The following is a 17,657-nucleotide window of genomic DNA, read 5'->3' as shown; positions in this document are numbered from 1 at the left end:
ATTTAAGACCTCTCTATTTCTCTCCCATTATTCTGTAGCCCATATAATATTAAAAAATGAACCATACGAAGAGAAGAGGAGTAATAAAAGCACAATAAAGAGAACATATAAAACGAAAAGAAAAAAAACAGTCCTCAATCCTTCACTAACCAAAAAGCTACCAGCAAGTAACAAAATGTCGCCTCTCACCCTCTGCTAAAGAAACAAATCTGCAAGGAAGTTTTAATTAACGATTCTAGACGTCAATCCAATGGCGGATCGGATTTCCGTCGGTCTTCATCAGCAAACTTCTTCAATCGAACAGGTAAATCATTCCACCAAGTAATATCTCAGGGCAAAAATCAGCCTTCTTGAGTAATTTAGTGGACAAGTTGATTCCCTCTTCTTGAGTAAATATTTTTCTTACCAACATTAAAATCCTTACAAAGCAAACTTTCCTTGGCAATTATGGTATTTTTTATTAAATTAAATATTTGAATTTTTTTAACCATATCTATATAAGAGGTAACGTTTTCAACCAAATTTGTCGAATCTTGCGGCATTAATGGTCTACAAGCATTTTTCTAATTGCAATTGGCACACATAAACGACAGCCTTCCTAGGTATATTATATATATATATTGGCACACATAAACGACAGTCTCCCTGGATATATTATATATTTATATAAAAATATATATATAGGTGTTGGTTGTTTGTTTGTGGTGTGTAATATACACATTAAGCATTCATAATGCAATACGTATGTAAACAATGTTACTGGTTTTAATAAATTTGTTTATTTGTCGCATAAGACAAGCAGCCACCTAATGGCTTATCATAAAATTCGCTGTACTTAACAACTCCTCAAGCTGTTGACTCTGGAAAGATGGGAGAGACAGAGAGTGACCGGTAACCAATGGCAAAGGATTCAACTTCAAGTAGAGGGCGATGGTCTCTCAAAGGAACAACTGCTCTTGTGACGGGTGGAACTAAAGGAATTGGGTAACCCTCTCTTAACAATGATTACATGTTTCAGTCGTGAATTATTCCACCTTTGAGTTAAAACATTTGTTTGTGTTGCTGCAACTTGCGGTTTTAGGTTGGCTGTTGTAGAGGAGCTGGCAGCACTGGGGGCAACAGTTTACACATGCAGCCGCAACCAAGATCAGCTGAATGAATGCTTGAAAGAATGGAAGATGAAGGGTTTTCAAGTTTTCGGTTCCGTATGTGATGCAACGTCTCCGGCTCAAAGGGAAGCCCTCATCAATAATGTTTCCTCCATGTTTAATGCCCAACTTAACATCCTCGTAAGTTACATTTAATTTTTAGGATACTTTTCTCATTATTAATTTATATTTGGTAGGAAGTCTCAAGTCTCAAGTCTCAATTTAATTTACTTATATGCCTTCTTAACTTCTTATTTATTTAATTATGTCTAAATTTAGATAGAATTTAGATAAAACTTATATCAAATCTTTATAGAAGGCTTGTCAACTCCTAACAAAAATTATACGAAAATAATTTACCTAAAATTAAATTATATATTATTTGTCTCTGAATACATGTAAAAAAGTATATACTTTATAGCAAAGACAAATCTAGAAATAATATCAAGAGAGGTCAAAATTGAGATTTACCTATTATACTGTAGTTCCCTTTTGTGAAAGTTATTTACTGCAGCCCAATTTGAAAATAAAAATGTTTATATTGATAATTACATATTTCGTACTTGATTCAAATAAAAATATTTTTTTTATTATTCAAAAACATTATATCTAATTAAGATAATTAAAATATTATAAAATTATTTAATTACAATAAAAAACATAAAATTGCGTATATATATTGTATTAAATATTATAGTTTTTAACTTTTTTATAAGCCTAACATGAACAATATTAACTTTAAAAATAACATAAAATATACTTGTTTTGATTGATTAAAGAGTAAAGTAACAAAATTAATATTAATTAATTAAATTTAGCCAAAATTCTTTTAACAATTTTACAATATAACTCCCTATTTTACTTCTGTAATTTAAGATATTTAAAAAATTGAGGGCCAAACATAAATTTTCCTTATTTTTTTAGTAGAATTTTAAAACATTTGTAAGGGGCTTGTAAGAAATTACACCAAGGTTGTCATTGTATTCGCCTCTTTTTTATAGGCAGGGTTAATATAATTTTCCCCCTCAACTTAATATTTATGTACTTGAATTTGGCAATTAGATTAATTTTTGTTCTTAAACTTGGATTCCATCCAAATTTGATGACATGATACTCTGAGATTGTGTCATATGAAAATTTAAATACTATTTTTTTAAGTGATGATACCGATAAGTTCATATATTAAAATAGACTTAATTATCGAATGAAAAAAAATACAAATAATAGTCTTAATCATCAAATTCATGGATAAAAAATTACATTAACACTTGTATGAATCGAAGAGTTGAGAAAAGGTAAAGCTTTTGACATGAGCTGGGCTTTCGTAGATAAACAATGTGGGGACAAACGATTGGAAACCAACTGCGGAATATACAAATACAGAACTTTCGACTTTGTTGAGTACCAATTTCGAATCGGCTTACCACTTCTCCCAACTTGCTTATCCCCTTCTCAAAGCATCGGGACGTGGAAGCATTGTTTTTGTTTCTTCTGTTGCCGGTGTATTCTCAATCAATGTTGGATCTATCTATGGATCAACTAAAGGTACGTAATTACCTGTTTAAAATCATGTTTTATATATATATTAGTTGAATTTAAGCCCTGTAATTAGCGGTATGTTCAAGCAGGAGCGATGAACCAATTAACAAAGGAACTGGCATGTGAGTGGGCAAAAGACAACATCAGGACCAACTGTGTCGCCCCATGGTTCATCAGAACCCCGCTTACTGAACAAGTAATGTCTTAATTTACCAATCACCACCATACTTCAAATTCTGGAGTACTTTTTTAAATTGAATTACTGCAAGTGTGAGTTGTTGTTTGCAGGTTCTGAGTAGCAGTAAGTTCATGGAAGCTGTGGTCTCTCGAACACCACTGGGTCGAGTTGGAGAGCCGGAAGAGGTTGCCCATTTGGTAGCATTTCTTTGCCTTCCAGCATCTTCATTCATAACGGGCCAAATTATTTGTGTTGATGGTGGGCTCACAGCAAATGGGTTTTTCTTTCATAGATCAAACCTTTGAATAAATTACTGCATTAAACAAACACTGACTGGATTGCAGGTCTTTGTTAATGGTGTCTCGTCGCCACTAAATGATATTTATCCAAGGTTTTTATAAACTCTATCATGAAATAATTCATAGTAGATTTTGTCAACTTTGTGAATCATACTTGCATGAGGATGCATGGGTCGAGTCTCTTTTTTCTAAAGAAATCCTTCGACAGAAAAAGTTTGGCATTCAATCAAAAGTATATGTTTTCATTTTTATTTTTTATGTTCATGGAGTATAATTATGAGCCAATAAAAAGTTATATTAACATAATCAAAGGTTAAGTTACAAAAGGAAGAGTAAATACATTAATTACATAATTTAAATTACTCCTTAACGGGAAGACCTCAAATAAGCATAAATTATATGTTCTATGACGAGCTAATTTGACCAGTCTATGAGCATCTTAGTTATCCTCTTTAGAAATGTATTAATTTATCTTTAAAAAAATAATATAAATAATATAATACGTATACACTAATAATAAACTATTTAAAAATTTGACAGTTAACTTAATCAAATTGTTTTATCAATCTTGAATAAGCATGAAAGTGAATTTGTATAAAAAAATTTAAACTTAAACTTCAAGAAAGAATTTTTAAAAATTTAAAATATTACTTAGATCATAAACACCTCTTATTTATTATGCTGATATAAATAATAATGTAGAGCTTACTAAAAATCATCATTAGATTACATAATGAAACATTTATTTAACTTCATTATATTAACATTGAATAAAATTTATATTTTCATCTAAAATTATTTTACATATCCCAGGACTCAAACTTCACCTCCTTTATCATGTGCATTGAGGGTGGTAAATAGCTCATACAATTGCAACATGCAATGCCGATAAAAGCCAACGGATAAGAATCTTCGACCATTAACTAAAAAGATTACGTCACCCAACACTAACATAATTACACTAAGACCTAGAATTAATGAAGATATTTTAAAGTTTTTTTTTTAAATTATCCAAAATTCTCACTTGTTATAAATTTAATGTTTTTTCTTGTTTATTAAGGTATCCATTAAAGCGAATTCAGTAACTATTATTCCATATTTTATAAGCTCGTAAAGTTGTTTCATACTCAAAGCGAATATTGAACTCTTGATCATTGATTAATATAGAAAAGACTATCTTCTTACCTAACTCTTAAGGTTAAATTAATATTTTTAAAAAATAAATTTATTATGAGCGGACTTATGAAACGTTTTTTTCTTAAAGTTAATTGTACCAAACATCTTCATTCTAAATTAGTCTCCAAACTTCAAATCATTCTAATTGCATCTCTAAACTATTGAAGATATATCAATTAAGTCATTTCGTTACCAAAATTGTTAATGTTATATGATATATCAGATCTTATGCGACATAATTTAAAATAATAAAAAAATTGAACATTGTAAAAATAAATATTTTAAAAATCTTAGCTTTGAGGTTTCTGAAACTTTTATAAACAATTTATTTTTCACTCTCTTTTTTTCAATGTTTTTTTCCGTTCTAATTATTTAAACTTTCATTTTAAATTTAGCTACATAAATTTGATGTTCCATTTAACAGTTAAATTAATTGTTTTGATAGCGAAAGGACCTTATTGATATAATATTGATAATTTAGAATTATAATTAGAGTTTGGAATTTAAAAACTAATTTAGAATAGGGGTGACAATTGTAAAAAAAAATAAAATATATTATAATCCAACCCAAAGTTTGAACCGATAAACCCCCTATATATATATTTCTAAAGAACCCTCTTGAGGAGGAGGGCACTCCAGATACTTCATTTTTATTATCCTTTTCTTATCTGCTCCTTCATTAGAACTCCTTCCCCCTCTTTTTCCACTTCTACTGATATTGTATGTAACACCCTTAACCCACATCTGTTGCTGGAATAGGGTTACAAGATGTTACCGAAGTTTACAGAATAATTACCCATAAATTCCATTATTTACTTATATTCACATCAAAGTTGTCTACTCGAGTCATAGTCACTAAATTATTTATATCTTAAGCTAAAAAACTCTAAATTAAGATCCGTAAAAAGCATTTGAAACTAGACTCACATATCTTTCTATCATAAAATTTTCAGAATTTATGGATTAGCCAAAAAGTACGATTTATTCTTCAAAGTTACCATTATTCTGTTATTTGAAAGTTTCAGCCTTTATTTACTAAAAATTAATTATCTCTTAGTACGAAATTCGGGTGATGTTCCCGTTTGCTTATTTTGAAACTAGACTCATTAAGGATTTTAAAAATATAAGTTATAACTCATAAATATTCTTTAACAATTTTTAATGATTTTCCTAAGTCAGAATAGGGGAGCTCGAAATCACTTTGACCTTGTCTAACAAAAATTCAAGTATCTCATAATATTAAAGTCTTTTGCTTACAACGTTTATTCTATATGAAACTAGATTCAATAGGCTTTAATTTCATATCTTATTCAACCTCTAATTTGATTTCTAAAATTTATGGTGAATTTTCAAAGTCGAACTACTGCTACTAATCAAAAACTGTTTTAGTGCAAAATATTGTTAACTAGTTTATAACATCTTTACTTCATTTCATTTAAACTCTATACATGCCATATAAATCTTTAAACATAAAACAAAAAGCTACCTGAATTGATCTGGATAGTGAGCTCTATTGTAATGATCCGATCTACCAACTTCCCTTTAATTCAATCTACATAAAAATATCAAACACGCACAAGTAAGCTTATTGAAGCTTAGTAAGTTCATAGCTTTAAAAGTAATGCTTACCAAACATAATATTTCCAAACAATAACAAAACATTTACTAAAGTTCCCTACCATTCACAACCACTGTTATAATACTTCACATAGTTGAGCTCAAAATTAACAACTACTCAATCTCTTTCATTTGGTTCACTCCTCTTGTATTACTTATTATCAAATTAGGAAACGGCTTACGAAATTGAGTACGTCGTTGCTCAGTGCCACGATTCACAACTCAGTATGGTTTGCCTCATTTAAATACCGTACCTGCATTTCACATTTCGGTATGGGAAATGTCATACCTATGTTTCTTAACTCAGTATGAATAATACCATACTTACGTTTCTCAACTCAATATGGTTGATATCATACCTACGTTTCACAACTCAGTATGGATGATACCATACCTACGTTTCACAACTCAGTATAGTTAATATTATACGTTACGTTTCACACTTTGCTATTGTAATGACCCAAAATTCACGAGCATCGAAAAAGTGCAATATCGGGCCTCCATTTTAGTGAAATGAGTTCGCAAATAATTATTAGAAAGTGTGCCTAATTAGGTGAATTTAGCTTAATTAAGAGTAATTAGGAAAAAGGACTAAAATGAATAGAGGGTAAAAGTTGAATTGTAGATTAAAAGAAAATAAAAAGGATTAAAATGACAATTAAGCCATTAACAAGAAATGAGGCTACATATATGTAATAAAAATCTAAGATTTTTATGTTATATTTTAATTATATAATTAATTATTTAGATATAAATTATGTTAAATTAATTTAAAATAATTATATTATAATATTTTTATATGATGAATAAATTGAAATTATGACAAATGGATGGTAATGGTAATGTACAAATGTAAAATACATATGTTTACATTTTTAATACATATATTTGTTATTAAATAGATATTTATTATTATAATTATTAATTATTATTATTTAATTGATATTATATTATTATAAAATAAATTAAAATAAAGACAAATATATGGTAATAAAAATATACATGTGTAATAATTATATTTTTACAATTGTAATATATTTATTTAATTACTTATTATTTAAGTAAATATATTTTTATTATATTAAAATATTAAAATAAATAAAATAAGGACAATTGGATGGTGATGATAATAGACAAGTGTAAAATATATATGTGTACAAATGTAATATAAATATTTGTTATTAAATAGATATTTATTATAGTAATTATTATAACATATATATAAGATACAAAGTAAATAAAAAGGGAATGAAAAGAAAGAAGCAGAAGGAAAGAACAGAATAGCAAACGCGAAAGAAAGAAAGGAGAAAAAGAAAAAACTAGGGATTGGAAGCTTTAAGCTTTAAAAGGTAAGTCAATTAAGTCTTTTTTATTTAATTTTGATGTTTTTGAAGTTTTAAAACAAGGTTTTGATGAAATTAAGTTAATATTTTGGAAGTTCATAGGTTTTCAAATATAGCTCATGTTGAACAAACATATGAATTAGGGGTTTAATTGAATGAATTTCAAGTTAGAAGTGATAAAGGGATTAAATTGTAAAAGAAGCTATAAGTTTTGTGACTGAGGGATTAAATTGAAAGAAATTTTAAATTAAGGTTTTATTATAAATACCTGATAGTTAGATTGAATTTGATAGGAATTTGAATAAGAATGAAGTAAGAATTAAGTTGGTAAAGTAAATGAGTTAATTGGGACCTAATTGAAAATTAGGTGTAAATTGAATAGAAATTCAATTATTTGTTATAATTATTACAGTAATTAATGGAATAATAATTTTAATTTTCGTATCTAACAAGGAACCCGAGGCATCGGCATCGAAAGGAAAGGAAAAAGTTGTCGAAGAGTAATCGAATAAATCCGAGTTTGTATTACTATAATTCAAATTTATTTACTTAAATAAAAAGTAATTAAATAAATATATTACAATTGTACAAATATAATTATTACACATGTATATTTTTATTACCGTACATTTATCTTTATTTTAATTTATTTCATAATAATATAATATTACATTTGTACATTATCATTACCATCCACTTGTCATAATTTCAATTTATTTATCATATAAAAATCTTATAATATAATTATTTTAAATTAATTTAACATAATTTATATCTAAATAATTAATTATATAATTAAAATATAATATAAAAATCTTAGATTTTTATTACATATATGCCACCCAATTTTTGTTAATGGCTTGATTGTCAGTTTAATCCTTTTTATTTTCTTTTAATCTACAATTCAACTTTTACCCTTTATTCATTTTAGTCCTTTTTCTTAATTACTCTTAATTAAGCTAAATTCACCTAATTAGAACCTAATTAGGCACACCACTAGTTTTGTAACGCCCCTAACCCGAATCCGTCACCGGAATAGAGTTACGGAGCATTACCGGAGTTACCGATTCATTTATCAGATATTTCATTAATCCGATATCTTTTCTTTTCCACATTCACGTCTCGTATTCAAGTCATCCGGATCTTTATAAAGAATTTTGATCGTCGTTTTCATTTATTTCATGTTATAATACATTCAACTAATGCTCTAAACAAAATTATCATTTTACCCCTAAACTTTTAATTAATGACGATTTCATCCTTAGGTTAAAATAAAATAAAATTATTGCAATTTAATCCTTATTTCAAGCCGTTATTCTCATACAAATTGATAACAACCTATGAATTCCATAAAATGTCAGAATTTTTCATAATTTTAACACTTTTCAATTTAATCCTTAAAACATGTTTTTCCCTGATCTTGAGTTAAATTAATAATTTCATTCAATTTTGTAATTTAAATAATAAAATAATTCATTTCATGCAAATTGTTCATTTCTAATTTTTTTTACAAAATTGCCCATAAAATTTTACTTTTATTCAATTTAGTCCATGAGCCTAAAACATACAAATTAGCCATGCTAGCTGAATATTCATACATATTTTCCTCCTCCTCCTCTCCATTTCACATCCTTATTTTATATAACATGCAACAAGTAACATTATCAATAATTTCACTATTTACTTATGTATATTCAAAACTGTCCATTTGCATCATAGTCACTAAATTATTTATATCTTAAGCTACTGAACTCAAAATTAAGATCCGCTAATTTTCCCTGAAACTAAACTTACTTATCTTATTACCATAAAATTTTCATAATTTTTGGTTTAGCCAATAAGTACAGTTTATTCTTTAAAGTTTCTCTTGTTCTGTTGTCTGACAGTTCTGACCCTTCTTCACTAAGAATTAATTATCTCATTGTACGAGATTCGGATGATGTTCCTGCTTATTTATATTGAAAATAGACTCTTTAAGGATTTTAAACATATAAATTTAATCCCTTAATTATTTTTCTCTAATTTTTTATGATTTTCAAAAGTCAGAACACGGGAACCCGAAATCATTCTGCATTGTCTCACAAAACTTATTATATCTCATGATTGACAATTCCATTGCTTACACCGTTTCTTCTATAAGAAACTAGACTCAATAAGATTTAATTTCATATTTTATTCATCCTCTAATTAGATTTCTAAAATTTTTGGAGATTTTTTAAAGTTAGACTATTGCTGCTGTCCAAAACTGTTTTAGTGCAAAATGTTGATTTTCATTTTGCCCCAAATTTCACAGTTCATACAATTCAGTCCTTACTTAATTAACCCCACAATTAAACTAATTTTCTCAATTAATACTTTTCCTAGACATTATAAGTTATTTCATAACTATTGAAATTCAGAATTTCCACATAAAACTCTAACTTCAAACTCTTTTACAATTTAGGTCCCAAACATTCACTTTCTATTCAATTCTTTCAATAAAATCAGCATATAAACAATTTAAAGCTCTAATTCTACATCATATCATCATATAATTCCAGCACATATTCATAGAAACTTTCAATTTCTTTCATAGAATCAAGAACTAATGAATTCAACAAATGGACCTAGTTGTAAAAGTCACAAAAACACAAAAAATTCAAGAAATAATCAAGAACTGAACTTAATTGAAGTAAAAATATGAAAAACCAGCTTAAGGGAACTCTTCCATGGTGTTTTTGCTGATGAGAATGCGGATAAATAAAGAGAAATCTAGATAATTCCACTTTAGTCCTAGCTTTATTAAGTAGATTTTGCAATTTTCCAATTTTGACCTTATTTTCTTGGTGATTTCATGCTCTTTCCGTCCAGCCCAAATAGACCTTGGGTCTATTTGCCTTTTAAACCCTCTTTCTTTTATCATTTAAGGTATTTAATCATTTCCCACAAATTTGCATTTGATACAATTTAGTCCTTTTTGTTCAATTAGCTATCAGTACTTTAAAATTTCTCGACGAAACTTTAATACTAACTTATTAACACTCCATAAATATTTATAAAAATATTTATGGCTCGATTTAAAATTCCCGAGGTCTCGATACCTCGTTTTCAATTCTAATTATTTTAATATATATATTTTTTGTACATTTCACTATTTCAAAATTTTTCCTAACTTCACATTTAACTTATACTCACTAAATTAATAATATTTCCTACTCAGTTGTCGGATTTAGTGATCTCGAAACACTGTTCCGACACCACTGAAAATTAGGCTATTACAACTCTTCCCCCCTTTAGGGATTTTCGTCCCCGAAAATCTTACCAGAAGAAGTTGCTTTCAACACTCATAAAACACCTTTACTAACTTCTCAGAATCACAATTTGATTTAACCTCGAATATATTTTTCCATTCACCTTTGAACTCTAGAACACAATGTTGGAACATACTGTCAAAATTCTAAATTACCCTCTCAGGGATACATATACTCAGCTGATCTGTCAAATGAAAACTTTGTACCTACTGAAATGATTATACAGATCTTTCTTTGTCAAATGAACAACCATAAACTAAATAACATTTTCCTTTCCGATGTTAATGACAATCCCAATTCGAAATCTACAGTCATTCTATCTCATAACACACTAGTATTATCATTGACTGCAATAATCCTAAATGTTCTTAATGTTCGGCTTACTTGCTAACAAATAGACATCTGAACATGAACTCAAAGATATTATGTAACGCTCGTGCAATCACTAGTACATCTAACTCACAAGAAGATAATAAAGATCTTGATAATTTCTCAAAGAAAGCCAGAAGAAAAACACTGCTTACCGACTCTGGACTTCCATCATAACAGAGATAATATATTTCCCGCATGTATAAAACAAAATCATAATCAGTAGAAACATAAGAATAGTCTCACATAAATTTTTACCATTAACTTCATTTCCAACATATTAAAATAGAATTCCAAGAAGATGAAGAAATGACGACCATAAACCGACCAGACCAATAGGGCTTTCGTCTAACATCATAATTAACTAGCATTCTCAAAACATCAGAACTCCACCAAAGACTGAACAACCACACAGACATATCTCTGAGGATAAAAGAATATATAGAATACCCATAAAAGATGATCATATTCGTTTCAACTGTAACTATCACACACAGACATCTTTACTACTCAATTATCATTTTTTTTTACTAATTCTGTCACCATGAACCCCGCATCATTCCATTCACTAACACAAACCAATTCGGGAAAAATTTCAGCAAACACATACTTCAGACATTGTATTTGAATAAGTCGACTAGCCGAGGTTAACTTTTTCTTTAACCGTGATATTACGCAATCTGAATGATCTTTAGAATAATCTGATATCTTTTGTTTTTTTAAAACTGTATTTACTTGTCAAACTATTTTCAACTCCGTCTGCATTATTAATTATTCCATTACTATACTCATTAGTTTCACATTTGTGAACTTATTCAACATTTTTTTTTGTAAATTTTCATTATAAAATACTACATTGAAAAGAGGGTGAGGTCGTAAAGCCTCTAACTGAGTTCTCATAAATACACACATATAACTTAGCGTTTATCATCAACATCATATCATCACAATTACATAATTCACTTCAAACAAATTAACATACATGATTATGTTACACGAAGTTTTCAATTATCCATTTCAAACTAGTGTACTTAAACATACATTCCATGAATTTTGAGTAAATTTACTCATAGCATTTACTTAACCAAACAAGTCAGACACATAATATCATATGAATGCCACACAAACAGAGATAAGTTTATCACAATATAAACTTTCATTTCATTCACGTTTCATCATTTCTCAACTTTTGATTATCTCATTTCGTACATTATCACATACATATAATGAACTTCTATTCTTGCATTTCTAAGTTCCTTCTCATCATAAACACATTTCAAATATCTCAATATCACTAACTCATACTTCTCTTACCATATACATAATTTAAATTTAACATTTAATAATAAATAATTTGAATTATAGTAATATAATCGTACGTTGAGTATGTTTGTACTCAGTGGTATTACCATAATTCAAATTATAAATACTATAATAAATAATAGACATCAAACATGTAACAATATAAGCCATATGTGTTAATTATGCTTTAATTTCATATCTCGGCAATAGTCTTTCATCAAATGGCATCATATATCATCTATATTATCTTTAATCAATTCATGAACCTTTGGTTGAAGCTTTCAATCTCATATCTCTATTTCAATTCACAATTCACATTTCTTTTCATAATTCCACTTTTTTCACACTTTCTATAGTTTAATCGATCAAATTCATTCGATTTTTTCATTTCATTTACTCAACCCTATTAACATAACTCGGACTCAGACGGATACACGGATCCAACCAAACACACCAGTAAGGCACATTGTGCCTAAAACGGTACATAGTACCTGAAACGACACATTTGTTATTAAATAGATATCTATTATTATAATTATTAATTATTATTGTTATTTAATTGATATTATATTATTAAGAAATAAATTAAAATAAAGACAAATGTATGGTAATAAAAATATACATGTGTAATAATTATATTTGTACCATTGTAATATATTTATTTAATTACTTTTTATTTAAGTAAATAGATTTAAATTACAGTAATACAAACCCAGATTTATTCGATTACTACTCGACAACTTTTTCCATTCCTTTCGATGCCGATGCCTCAGGTTCCTTGTTAGCTATAAAAATTAAAATTATTATATCATTAATTACAGTACTAATTATAATAAATAATTGAATTTCTATTCAATTTACACCTAATTTTCAATTAGGTCCTAATTAACTCATTCACTTTACCAACTTAATTCTTACTTCATTCTTATTCAAATTTCTATCAAATTCAATCTAACTATCAAGTATTCATAATAAAACCTTAATTTAAAATTTATTTCAATTTAATCCCTCAATCATAAAACTTATAACTTCTTTTGTAATTTAACCCCTTTAGCACTTCTAATTTGAAATTCATTCAATTAAACCCCTATTTCATATTTTTGTTCAACATGAGCTATATTTGAAAACCTATGAACTTCCAAAATATTAACTTAATTTTATCAAAACCTTGTTTTAAAACTTCAAAAACATCAAAATTAAGTAAAAATGACTTAATTGACTTACCTTTTAAAGCTTAAAGTTTACAATCCCTAATTTTTCCTTTTTCTTTTCTTTTTCTCCTTTCTTTCTTTCCCGTTTGCTATTCTGTTCTTTCCTTCTGTTTCTTTCTTTTCTTTATTTTCATTCCCCTTTTATTTACTTAATATCTTATATATATTATAATAATTACTATAATAAATATCTATTTGATAACAAATATTTATATTACATTTGTACACACATATATTTTACACTTGTCTATCATCATCACCATCCAATTGTCCTTATTTTATTTATTTTAATATTTTAATATAATAAAAATCTATTTACTTAAATAAAAATAATAAAATAAATATATAATTGTACAAATATAATTATTACACATGTATATTTTTATTACCATACATTTGTCTTTATTTTTATTTATTTCATAATAATATATATCAATTAAATAATAATGATTAATAATTATAATAATAAATATCTATTTAATAACAAATATATGTATTACAAATGTAAACATATGTATTTTACATTTGTACATTATCATTACCATCCACTTCTCATAATTTCAATTTATTTATCATATAAAAATCTTATAATATAATTATTTTAAATTAATTTAACATAATTTATATCTAAATAATTAATTATATAATTAAAATATAACATAAAAATCTTAGATTTTATTACATATACGCCACCTCATTTCTTGTTAATGACTTAATTGCCATTTTAATCATTTTTATTTTCTTTTAACTACAATGCAGCTTTTACCCTTTATTCATTTTAGTTCTTTTTTATTAATTACTCTTAATTAAGCTAAATTCACCTAATTAGAACCTAATTAGGCACACCACTAGTTTCATAAATGTTTCTAATAACTATTTACGAACTCATTTCACTAAAACGGAGGCCCGATATTGCACTTTTTTGATGCTCGTGAATTTTGGGTCATTATAGCCATGGATCAACCGTGGTCTTATTCGTCAATTCATCACATGTCACAATACGAACGTACTCAATCCTACGTTTTTTCTAATTTGAATTTCCACCTTATTCTTTCATTTTAACATAATTTTCACAATCCCACAGTAAATTCATATATAATAACACATTATATCATTCAATCATTCACAAATAAACATGTAAATTCAACCATATGAACTTACCCGGCTAGTTTGTAGAAGATATTAAAATTTAGGGATTATTTTACAACTTTTTTTTTCCTCGTTCTTCTTTGGATTCTTATTCTATAATGTAAAATATTTTCACTAATTAGCATTTATTTCATTCCTATTTTACTTCATAATTTATGCTCTTTAATTTTCAAAATTACACTTTTACCTCAAAATTTATATTTTTTACAATTTAGTCCCTACTCAATTCACCAATCAATTGAACTAAATTTTCTCAATTAACATTTTATTTTATCATTATGAACTATTTCACAACCTTTGATATTCTGAATTTGAACACCAACCTCTAATTCACAACTTTTTTTAAAATTAGGTCCTAAATACCATCTTCTATCAAAATCACTTAATAAAACCACTTTAATGTGAAATTAGAACTTCAATTTCATAATAATTCATCATAAACTTCCCTTGCTTAGCTAGGGTAACTTCCAATTTCACCCACCAAAATAAAAAACTAATGAATTCTATAAGTGAACCTAATTATAAAAGTTATAAAAACATAAAAATTATCAAGAAAAGGCAATAATTAAACTCACATGATGTAAAAATATGAAACACCAGGTTTTACCAGACCTCCTATGGCGTTTTGGCTGAGAAAATATGAAGAGATCTATAGTTTTTTCAATTTTGTCCTTATTTTATATGTTAAAATTGTAAAATTTCCAATTTTTCCCTTATTTCTCTTCTTTTTCTGCTGATTTTCTTGCCCTTGCCGTCCAGCCTATTCACTTTTAGGCTTAATTTTTCTTTAAATCCTCTTTATTTTAACACTTGAGCTATTTAAACCTTCTAGCAAATTTTTCATTTGTTACAATTTAGTCTTTTTTTAATTGATTGCCCAAACGTTAAAATTTCTCAACCAAACTTTAATACTAACTAAATGACACTTCATAAATATTTATAAAAATATTTATGGCTTGGTTTTCAAATTTGAGGTCTCGATAACTCATTTTTGACCCATTTACCCTAATAAATTCTTTTAATTCACCAAATTTACCATTTCACAAATTCTTCTAAATCCTTACTTGACTCATAAATATTAAATTACTATCTTGTTCAATCTTACTTGTTGGATTTAATGATCTCAAATCACCGTTTTTAACACCATTAAAAATTAAGCCGTTACATTGTGTATCAACACATATATTCAAAATAAATGGTTACCAACCTCCGTGACATTTGCATATGATTAAGGAAGCCTCAGATAAGTTCAATCTAAGCAGGGGCCTCTTCTTTTAATGAGGCAGTAGAGAGAGGAAACCTAACTCATTACAACATTCAATATTCCACGTTTTCAACCATTTAAACGCCAACAAGGATAATAATGTTGGTTGATATTTTTAAAGAAGTGATTACTCCATCTAGTAATGGAGGGAGAGGCCTGATTTCAAGGCCTTTTCGGGTTTTATCTGATAGGAATTTAAACTTTAAAGTCCTCGATTCCTTTCTAGTTTTATTCGCCTTTGGTTTATACCAAACATTTTATTTTCATAATTCTTATAATTTGATCCCTGAATGAACTTTTTTTATTTTTTATATACAATATTCAAAATATAATAGAATATCAACTTATTTTAAACAGGTGCCCATATAAGAGTTTTCACTTTTTTAAAATATATATGTATGTAAGCAACCCGATTTTTAGGACAAGTGCCTTTATGACACATGCGATAACAAGTAAGAAAACAAAAACATTTAGTTACATAAAATTAACAAAAGTTCAGTGACACGTCACTTGCCTACCTAAAACTTTATAATTTATTGACAAACCAATAGAGAGCATAAATGCTGGTTGAAGAATTGAATCATGTGACGACAACCCTCGTGCCATTAATCAATATCATGGTAACGTTATCACATTATTTTTAACTACGTACGTGCTTCTAACTATTTTAAAATTTCAACCAATTTTATGTTGATGTAAGCAAATCTCCTCTTCTTGATGAAATACTAATAGTTATTTACAATTAATTACAAATAAGCTGTATCTATTTTAGTAGTGCTTATTTTTAAATGAATATATATATTTAAGGTCATTTATCTCACTGGTGTGATGATGCGATGAAGCCTTGACAATTTTGTAATGGAATTTTTTCTTTTCAATCTCGACACAGTAGCCCTTTGGATGTCTACTAGCGAGGAAACTCACCTCACTGGCCTTCAATTCTCTTTTTACCCTTGATTAATTTTATTATATTATTTTCTTTTCAAAACCAAGATATTTATAATTGGTACTTGTCTCAATTTTAACAATTTATTTTCAATATAAATATAATTATTAAATAGAAATATTTTTGCTATTTATAATATAAATTTGTATAAAATATGGTTTCAATGATTTTGTTTTTTTAATATGTATGAATAAATTTTAATTTAACGTTTTTAATGATTATTTTATATTTTCGCAATTAAATCTGAATACATATTTCTTGTAGTTAATATATAATTTCAAAATTACTAAAATTAACCTCATTAATGATTTAGATGGCCATTTAATTGATGAATAGTACTCTTTTATCACTTTCTCAAAACAAGTCATTAACATAACTTTCGGGCACATAATCATCAAATGGGAAAACTTTCGAGTACATAAATGCTTTATTGGGATTTGCAACTATCCAAATAAACTATAAGAATTCATTAATTAATTAAGGGTTCAGCATTGTTAACTACTCCATTCTACAAAATTTCAAATCCTAAATGCATGGTCACGTCTCCTAGAAATGTGTAAATTACAATGATGAAACATTAGATTTTTGGAAAAGAAAAAAAGTATTAAAAGCTTAATTGCCTACTAGCTTTGTCTCTCGAACTCGAGGGAACTGAGCGTCAAAGATGATATAAAACTACAAACATTTAATATAAAGAAAGAAAAGGAACCCCAAAACCCTGCAAAATCCGCTTGTTCGAGGTTGCCAGATATAACATGCAAGGTGTCAAGTGCAAAACCCTACAACCCCACCTTTTTTATTCTTCATGCAAGCATGCATGCAAGTT

At 27.4% G+C, this 17,657-nt stretch overlaps 1 protein-coding gene across 2 annotated transcripts; it reads left to right on the top strand.

The window, feature by feature from the left end:
- Nucleotides 1-285: 285 nt before the first annotated feature.
- Nucleotides 286-3,377, top strand: LOC107959141 (tropinone reductase homolog At5g06060). 2 transcript variants are annotated; one of them, XM_041113213.1, is made up of 6 exons: nucleotides 286-304; nucleotides 869-984; nucleotides 1,082-1,289; nucleotides 2,477-2,693; nucleotides 2,777-2,883; nucleotides 2,976-3,377. In XM_041113213.1, the coding sequence occupies exons 2-6, from the start codon at nucleotides 899-901 to the stop codon at nucleotides 3,168-3,170; spliced, it is 813 nt and encodes a 270-aa protein (XP_040969147.1). In that variant the 5' UTR covers nucleotides 286-304; nucleotides 869-898; the 3' UTR covers nucleotides 3,171-3,377. The 2 variants fall into 2 exon arrangements, with proteins under 2 accessions (XP_040969147.1, XP_016750617.1); XM_016895128.2 differs by lacking the exon at nucleotides 286-304 and having other exon boundaries at nucleotides 820-984.
- Nucleotides 3,378-17,657: the final 14,280 nt, after the last annotated feature.

This window comes from Gossypium hirsutum, chromosome A05, assembly GCF_007990345.1.
Source record: "Gossypium hirsutum isolate 1008001.06 chromosome A05, Gossypium_hirsutum_v2.1, whole genome shotgun sequence".
NCBI lineage: Eukaryota > Viridiplantae > Streptophyta > Magnoliopsida > Malvales > Malvaceae > Gossypium > Gossypium hirsutum.
Note: the sequence above shows the minus strand (reverse complement) of the source record. Positions and strands in the feature narration are given on the sequence as shown.

What these genes read in the sequence shown, in the direction of transcription:
- LOC107959141 (XM_041113213.1), top strand. Translation starts at nt 899, where the DNA reads ATGGCAAAGGATTCAACTTCAAGTAGAGGGCGATGGTCTCTCAAAGGA. An exon ending in ATGCCCAACTTAACATCCTC is followed by an intron (nt 1,290 to 2,476) that starts GTAAGTTACATT and finishes GGGCTTTCGTAG; the next exon opens with ATAAACAATGTGGGGACAAA. An exon ending in GAACCCCGCTTACTGAACAA is followed by an intron (nt 2,884 to 2,975) that starts GTAATGTCTTAA and finishes TGTTGTTTGCAG; the next exon opens with GTTCTGAGTAGCAGTAAGTT.